At 34.7% G+C, this 8,804-nt stretch overlaps 1 protein-coding gene across 1 annotated transcript in view; it reads right to left on the bottom strand.

Annotated features, from left to right (window-relative positions):
• Positions 1-8,804, bottom strand: part of LOC101351287 (mRNA-capping enzyme) — a 94,448-nt gene that overhangs the window by 52,145 nt on the left and 33,499 nt on the right. Inside the window, exon 6 of the mRNA XM_023742495.1 lies at positions 7,526-7,766. Within this exon, the coding sequence (XP_023598263.1) occupies positions 7,526-7,766 (241 nt within the window). The remainder of the gene's footprint in view (positions 1-7,525; positions 7,767-8,804) is intronic.

The following is an 8,804-nucleotide window of genomic DNA, read 5'->3' as shown; positions in this document are numbered from 1 at the left end:
GAAAGATGTGACAGTCTGCTTCCGTAAAGATTTACAGCCTTGGAAACCCTATAGGGCAGCTTTACTCTGTCCTAGAGGGTCATTATGAGTCAGAATCAACTCGACAGCAACGTGTTTTTATGCGTTTCTCTTTATCAGCCAATGAAATGTCTGTTTCTGAACAATTTCTACCACTAAATAGCTAAAGAGAAAAAAAAAGAATATTTTTAAAGGAAAGCTCAACAAGGTGGATCTCATATAAACTAATTAAAAAGAGAAAGCATTCAGAGACTTCATTATTCAGCACCTTTATTCTGAACGTGCTGATAGCACAGGAGATTTTTCAAGTTTTGCATGGAGAAGGTATCTAGCTTCACTTATGAACCCGTGTTTTCTAAGCAAAGTTAAGAAATCAATAATTTCTGAAGTTGGCACAATAAAATCAAAGGCCAAATTTGCATAAGTTAGTCCTTTTTTAACAAATAATAAAAAGTACCAATACATAGAAAATGTGATTACAGTTTAAAAAAGTACTTTCCAACAATATAGAAATATTTTGTCTATAAATTGAATAAGCTGGATATTTTAATTTAATTAATATGTAAGTATATTTTAACTTAACAGAGCAAAAAAATATTGAACATCAATACAGATCTAATAAATATTGAGTTTGTTTATAAAAGATATCTCCAATCATCTAGTAAATGTCTGTCACAAATTTATTTTACTTCTTCCTTAATCTTCCCTATAATGCATAAATCTTTTAAATTTTTTTTAGCTTCCACTATTTTCTTCAGCAGTATATATTACTAAATAAAAAGAAAGGTAGAAATAAGTCTAATAAAAACAACCTTATGGTACCTTAATTGGCTATTTACTGTCATTACAATAGTTTCCTTTGATTAAATATCATTTTTATATTATTCAAAATTATGTAATATTTCCAAGGAAGATCACCAATTCTAAATATAAATAGCAATGTCATTAAGTCTGGAACTCTCTTCAAAGTCACTATAATTAAGTTTTAAAGCCAATGACATTTATTTTCACTTTTCAGTATATTACTATTTCAGTTTGCAGAATAAAGAAAAATCAAAACTGAAAAGATAAATGTATGCTTAAAATGGAAGAAGTGTATTTCATAAACAGAGTCTGCGAGTCTTAAAATATAATTTTGTATGGCTACTAGAAACAGGACAAAAAGGAATGAGTGACTCATTAAAGAGAAATTCAGGAAATCATTACAAAAGATGGGGGGGGCAATTTATATGTGAGAGAGGGTTGTGTGTGTGTGTGGAGACAGTGTGTACAAGTATGTATCTATAATAGGCACACTCCAGTAATGGAAGAAAATGCATCAATAGTTTTATTCAAAGAAATGATCCCAGACATCAATTCAAAGACGCAAGCAACATACCTGTAAGTCATTCTCTTCCAACTCAGTAATAGAACGTGCTCAAAAGATGAATAAAGAAGGTGTCTTAGGAACGGTAGAGGCCAAGCATAAGATGTATGCTGTTATAACCCCAAACAGAACAATCGGTATTCACTATAAGGAGTCCATTGTTTCAAATCATGATTATATCAATATAAGAGTCAAGAAAGGGAGACTCCTCTATCTAACAAAAATAAATTCTCAAACCAAAATAACTTTGTTTTGTCAAGAGATGTCAGCCACAAAGAATTAATTTGGATTCCTGGATTGTCTTTGTTAACTATCTTCATATCCAAGAGAGGGAGATAATGACAAAACGGAATGTATGTATGCAAATGCACAGAAAAATCAGTATCTAGAAGGATAACCAAAAAGTAGGCAGTAGTTGGAGAGAGAGTGAAGAGATATCATCCCTTTATACTCTACATACTCTTCAATGTTTGCATTTTTATTTTTCAAAGAAAGCCAATCTTTATGGCATTTGTGTAAAGTTTAAAATTAAATAAGAGTAAACAGGGGAAATAATTTCTTCTAAGATGACAAAAAATGCAAGTGCTAGTATGAAGCCTGAAGATTACTAAGTTACTTCTTTAGTTCTCAAATTTTAATGTAATTATATTACTTTTATAAGTAAAAAATATATGTACCAATTCATATTTACTAATTATGATTTGGAGCCCTGGTGGCACAGTAATTAAGAGTTCAGCTGCTAACCAAAAGGTCGGCAGTTCGAATCCACCAGCTTGCTCCTTGGAAACCCTATGGGGCAGTTCTACTCTGTCCTATGTGGTCGCTATGAGTCAGAATCAACTCAACGGTAATGGTTTTAATTATGATTTGAATAGAGAAAACTACCAAAACACTATAGGCTTTGGAATTATTTTTTTTTTTTTTAATAACATTGGCTTTGGAATTGTAAGCACAAATATTCTCGAAACTCACCATCTTCTCATTGTCAGAAATCAAACCTAATTACTTTAGCCAAAAAGGAAGAAGGGAGGATTTCTGCTTTCAGTAAGGGCAGGCTGGTTTATTTAGATCAATTGTGCAACCAAGAGAACAACTTGGACAAAATTTAAAAGCACCTATTTGAAGGCATCAAAGAATCAGAAAGACAGTAAGGACTTGAACAGCCATAACTCCGAGAGAAGGGAAGCACTGTTTCAAGAATGGGAGCTGAGAGGCTAAGAAGCGAAAGGAGCTTTAAGCAATCTAAGAGGCCTGGGGAAACAAACATTGCAGTTCCAGGTTACCAAGGAAGAAGGGTCCTGTTTAACATTCTACGCTTTCAGTTAGGATCTCCGAAGGGCTATACCCTAGGAAGTAAGAGTGATCCAAAAACAAACCAGCCCCCAAAAACTAAAGCCCAAGAAGATCTGCTCCTAATCCTGTCTAGGTAAAAAAAGGAAATATTCTCTGAAAGAAAGTAACATTACTTCCACAATTTTTCATACATAATGTCTAGTGTTTGATCAGAAATAACCAGGTGTGCAAAAAAACTACAACTGACTAGAAATCAAAAGGACATGAAAAGAAGAAGAAAAAAAAAGATCCACAAGAGATCCACATATAAAAGTTATCTGACACAATTTTAAAATAACTAGGATTAATATGTTCAAAAACTTAAATGACAAGACGAAGAATTCCAGTAGAGAACTAAAAACTATTTTAAAAAATCAAATGGACCTTCTAGAAGTGAAAATAACTAAATTAAAAACTCAATGGATGAATTTAACAACAGCATAAATAATGCTAAAAAGCAAATTAGTAAAATGTAACACAGGTCAGAAGAAAATATCCACGCCAAAATATGAAGAAACAAGGATGGAAAATAAAGAAAAGGACATAAGAGACAATTCAAAAAATTAAAAAGTCTCGCAGAAGGAGAGCAAAGAGAGAATAGGTCAGAAATAATATTTGAAGAAATAATGGCCAAGAATTGTCTAAAACAAATAAGACATCCAGCCATAGACTCAAGAATCACTACAAACAGCAAGCAGAATAAAGACCAAAAACCCCACAAGTAATAACATCATGATAAAATTGTTGAAAATCAAAAACAAAAAGAAATTACTTTCAAAGAAGCCAACAAAAAGATAGTTGACTTTTCAACAGAAGTGGAGTATGGAATGGTATCTTCAAAGTGCTGAAGGAAAATAACTGCCCAAAATTCTATATTCAGAAGAAACATTCTTCAAAAATGATGGCAAAAATGAAAATTTTTTTTACACAAATGCCAGAAGAGTATGTCACAGCAGACCCACACTAATAGAAATATTAAAAGGAGCTCGTCAGGTAGAAAGAAAAACTATCCCAAATGGAAGCACAAAAGTACATGAAAGGAGGAAGAGCACCAGAAAGGGTAAATATGTGAGTAATCTAATGAATATTATTTCTATAAAATAATGTCTTGTTGCTGCTGCTGCTGTTGTGTAACATCGAGTCACTTTTGACTCATAGCGACTGTCATGGATTGAATTGTGTCCCCCCCAAAAATGTGTGTAGCACCTTGGCTAGGTCATGATTCCCAGTACTGTATGATCGTGTTATCTGATGTGATTTCCTCATGTGTTGTAAATTCTATCACTGTGATGAGGTTATACTGATGAGGTTGACAAGATTAGTGTCTTAATGCAATCTCTTTTGACTATAAAAGAGAGAGGCGAGCAGAGATACATGAGAACCTCATACCACCAAGAAAGCAGTGCTGGGAGCAAAGCGTGTCCTTTGGACTTGAGGTTCCTGCGCAGAGAAGCTCCCAGATCAAAGAAAGACTGATGACTTGGACTTTCCTCCAGAGCCGACAGAGTGAGAAAGCCTTCTCCTGGAGCTGATGCCCTGATTTTGGACTTGTAGCCTACTGGACTGTTAGAGAATAAACTTCTCTTTGCTAAATCCATCCACTCGTGGTATCTCTGTTAAAGCAGCACCAGATGACTGAGACAGCGACCCTAAAGGACAAAGCAGAACTGCCCCATAGGGTTTCCAAGGAGCAGCTTGTGGATTCGAACTGCTGACCTTTTGGTTAGCAGCCTAAGCTCTTAACCACCTCATGACCAGGGCTCCAATAACATCTTAAAAGGTTTACAATATACATTAGAATTCAAATACACAATACCAAAGAAGGCAGGAAGACATAAACGAAATTCTAGGGTTCTGAGAGTATTGCATTGTCTAAAAAGTGGTAAAAGTACTAATATTTATCAAACTTCAACAAGTCAAAGATGCATATTGAAATCTCAGATAATTACTAAAAGAATAGTCAGGAAATATATAACTAACAAGCAATGGGTTCAAAGGACAGAAAAATAAAAACTAATGAATTAAACATAAAGAAGACAATAAAGAAAGATAAAAAGGAACAGTAAGTATACAGTAATTTATACAGTAAGTATAAATTATATCCGTACACTAAATGTACACGGACTAATTCTCCAATAAGGCAAAAGCTGATCACTGGGTAAATAAAAACAATAATATGATGCTTATAAGAGACGTACCTTAAGGAAAAAAAGGTTGAAAGTAAAAAAATAGAAAAAGATATTCCACACAAACATTATCCAAAAGAAGGGTCATTTAACCATACTAATATCAGGTAATTCAAAATGATAAACATTAAGACACTGTACAGATAAAACCATCTTTCACACATATTTACATGTAGCAAATATCTCACAGTATATAAACCAAAATGTGACAGAACTACAGAAGAAACAGGTAAATCCACACTCATAGTGGGGAATTTTTATACTCCTTGTCTTAGTCATCTAGTGCATACAAAAGTGTGTGGCTTTAACAAAGAGAAATTTATTTTCCCACAGTGTAGGAGGCTAGAAGTCCAAGCTCCAGGCGAAGGCTTTTTCTCCCTGTCGGCTCTGGGGGTAAGTCCTTGCTATCAATCTTCCCTGGTCAAGAAGCTTCTCAGCACAAGGATCTCGGGTCCAAAAGACACGCTATTCTCCTGGCTCTTGTTTCTTAGTGGTATGAGGTTCCAATGTCTCTCTACTCACTTCTCTGTTTTATATCTCAAAAGAGATTGACTTAAAACGCAACCTAATCTTGTAGATTGCGTTCTGCCTCATTAACATAACTGCCACTAATCCCACCTCACTAACATTATAGAAGTAGGATTTACAACACATAAGAAAATCACATCAGATGACAGAATGATGAACAATCACACAATACTGGGAATCATGGACTAGCCAAGCTGGCACACATTTTTTGGGGGGACACAACTCAATCTATAATGTTCTACCCTGTGGCTCCCAAAAATTCATGTCTTTACCACATGTAAAACACATTCACCCAATCATATCATAGTAAAAGTCTTAAATCAATTCCAAGTCCAAATCTCATCTTCTGCAAAATTCCGCTTCATCTGTGAAATCTAGAATACAAGTTATCTGCTTCCAAAGTACAATGGTGGAACAGGCACAAGGTAGACATTTCCATTACAAATGGGAGAAAATGAAAGGAAAGAAGGGGTAACAGTCACCAAGCAATCAGCAGAACACATTATACTAGCTCTCAAGGCTTGAAAATAATCTGCTGTTCTTTGAGACCATTCAGGAAATGGCCCTGCCCTCTAGACTCTGGGTGCTGGCCTTCCCCTAGAGCCAACAGAGAAAGAAAGAGAGCCTTCCCCTGAAACTGGCACCCTGAATTCGGACTTCTAGCCTCTTAGACTGTGAGAGAATAAATTTCTCTTTGTTAAAGCCATCCACTTGTTGTATTTCTCTTATAGCAGCACTAGATAACTAACACACTCCTCTTAGTACTTGACAAAATAAAACAGAAAAAAGTAGGTTTAGGATTTTATTTTAAATATCGTATTTACTTTCCCTAAAGAAACACATCCATCTTAGCTGTTTTTCTTTTAATGTTGCTGGAGTTCATTTGCAACTATAGGGATTTGATGGTAATTCTAATATAAAATAGATGTTACTCTTAAGACCCTATCAACTGGTCCAAAAGAAAAAAAGAAAAACCATCAAAAAGCCTGCAAAATTTATCCCATTTTGCAAAATAGTAATAACTCTTTGTTTTAAACTCTTTTACATGATCAAATACCATATCGTAATTCAAAAACACATTAATGTTATTCTAATACAGTTGAATTCCCTCACAAAAATGTCATAAGGCAGGGTAATCATCTATATTTTATGCTACGCTATTTATTAGACTTTCTTTAGAAAGTGATTCTTATTCTTCTTGGTATGTGATTCAGTAATCTGAGACATCTAAATCCAGGATAGAATGAGTTAGACTAAAAATTTTTTTATTATTTCTATGTTTCAAAGTAGTTTACACTTTTCAGTGGCCTTATTCACAACTAACAACAAACAAGATAGTCTTGACGTTTAAAATGTATCAATACACTGCTAAAACAAAGTTTTTCAAATCAGGGGGCTTAAAAAGAAAGTCCAAAATAACTGTGTTACACGTTATTTAAAAACAATCAAGGCATTGTCTTCCTTGCCTGTGAACCACTGCCTACTAATAAATCAGCTGTAGTGTTTACAGTTCAACTATGATATACCATACACCTTAATTTTGAATTTCATTAACACTTAATTATCCCCACACTTCCCTAAATTTACCCTTTGGCCTATACCATATACTTGTATATGTACAAGTACAAGCAATACTTTTCCTCTTAACACTTTCCCTATACCCCCAAGAAAAGGAGATAACTCCTAATATTTTTTGTTAGGCCTTTTATTCCTAGATGAATGGGGCTTGGATAGAGAAGAACCGAGAGTCTTCTCAATTCAACTTTATAGAAAGTATGAAAACATCCGAGGGATGTACACTCTCACTAGATATTTTGTTGGAATCTTATCATAACTTTGTAAATAAATAGTAAATTCTCAATCTAATATCTAAGAGCTCTTTGGTTTATCTAAGAAACAAAAACAGGATGAATTTACATAACTGTAATTTTTCTCTTAGAAAAGACAGACTAATGGCTATCTAGAATCTTTAGAAATAGCCAGAATAAAACAACCTCACAAACCTAGCTAAAGAAACATAACCAACATTCCATTTTCACAAATCTCAATAAACATAGAAGGAAAATGTGAATATTATAATATTTTTGAACATTACCAGTTTTAACCGTTCTTTTCTCCTTTTGCCAAAAGAAGCACTTGACCCAGGTTCTGATTCCTTTTTTCCATCTTCATCCTCATCTTCATCCTCATCATCCTCAAAACACCAATCTGGCAATAGAGGTGGGGGTGGTGCTTCTTCTATATCACCATAGCGGCGAAAAAGTTCTTTCAAATAATCACCCTTATAGATTCCTGGTGGTCTGGCTTGGGCAAAAGTAGCAACCGCTGCTTCAATACTATGGGAAATAAATAAACACCACATAATTTCTTCACTACTCTCCAATTATGCAGACTAATCAAAACTCACTTATTATATTTAAGTACCATATGAAGTATAATACAGGCTTATAAAATGGACAGACCACAGTGCCAATTTCAAGGCACTCTAATCTATTAAGGGACAAATTCATTATAAAGCAGTTTCAATATAAGGCAGATAGATAATTCCTAAATTCTAGAGGTACATTTAGGAAGACCCTCAACGAGATGGACTGACACAGTGGCTGCAACAATAGGCTCAAACATACTATTGTGAGGATGGCACAGGATTGGGCAGTGTTTCGTTCTGTTGTACATAAGGTTGCTATGAGTCAGAACCAACTCAACACCACCTAACAGCAACAACAGAGGTAAATTGCTACCAATGTATAAAGAGACAAAGAGACTTGAGTAGGGTCTGTGAAAAAGGAAGAATTTGAATAAAGCCTTGAAGGCTGAGGTCTGATTTAAGGGAAAACAGCAGTCAAGGCAATGTGAATAGCATGGTGAACAGAGTAAAAGCCTGCTGGTTTTCAAGGACTCTTCAACTGATGCATGCAAAAAGAGAAAGAGACGCTAAGCATTGGTTGAATCTGGCACAGGAGGCCAAGGTCATGGTGTAGAGCACCTGAATGGCCAGACTTGCAAATACATGTAGTAGAGAATCACTGAGGATGTGTGAGTAGGAAATATACAATCAGTATGTGCACTTCAGCTGACTGTATTCAGAGAAGGGCCTGCGTAAAAGGCTTTGTAAACATACACAATGATCCATCTCTCAATCGATGAGAAAATTCAGTTAACAAATCAATATTCCACTCTCTTAGGAATTTCAGGTAACTAAGGTTCAAATCTCTCAGGACTTAAAAAGCTACTTCACAAATACAGGTGCTCAATAAAATCATGCTGATTGGTTTAAATAAGGTAACCTGTCCTTAAAATACTCCTATAGCATTATAAGCTTTTCCTGGTACTCAACTGCTATTTAAAAAAAAAAAAAAAAAAATCTATTATTA

Source organism: Trichechus manatus, unplaced genomic scaffold, assembly GCF_000243295.1.
Source record: "Trichechus manatus latirostris isolate Lorelei unplaced genomic scaffold, TriManLat1.0 scaffold00211, whole genome shotgun sequence".
Lineage (NCBI taxonomy): Eukaryota > Metazoa > Chordata > Mammalia > Sirenia > Trichechidae > Trichechus > Trichechus manatus.
This window is presented reverse-complemented; position numbering and strand designations above follow the sequence as displayed.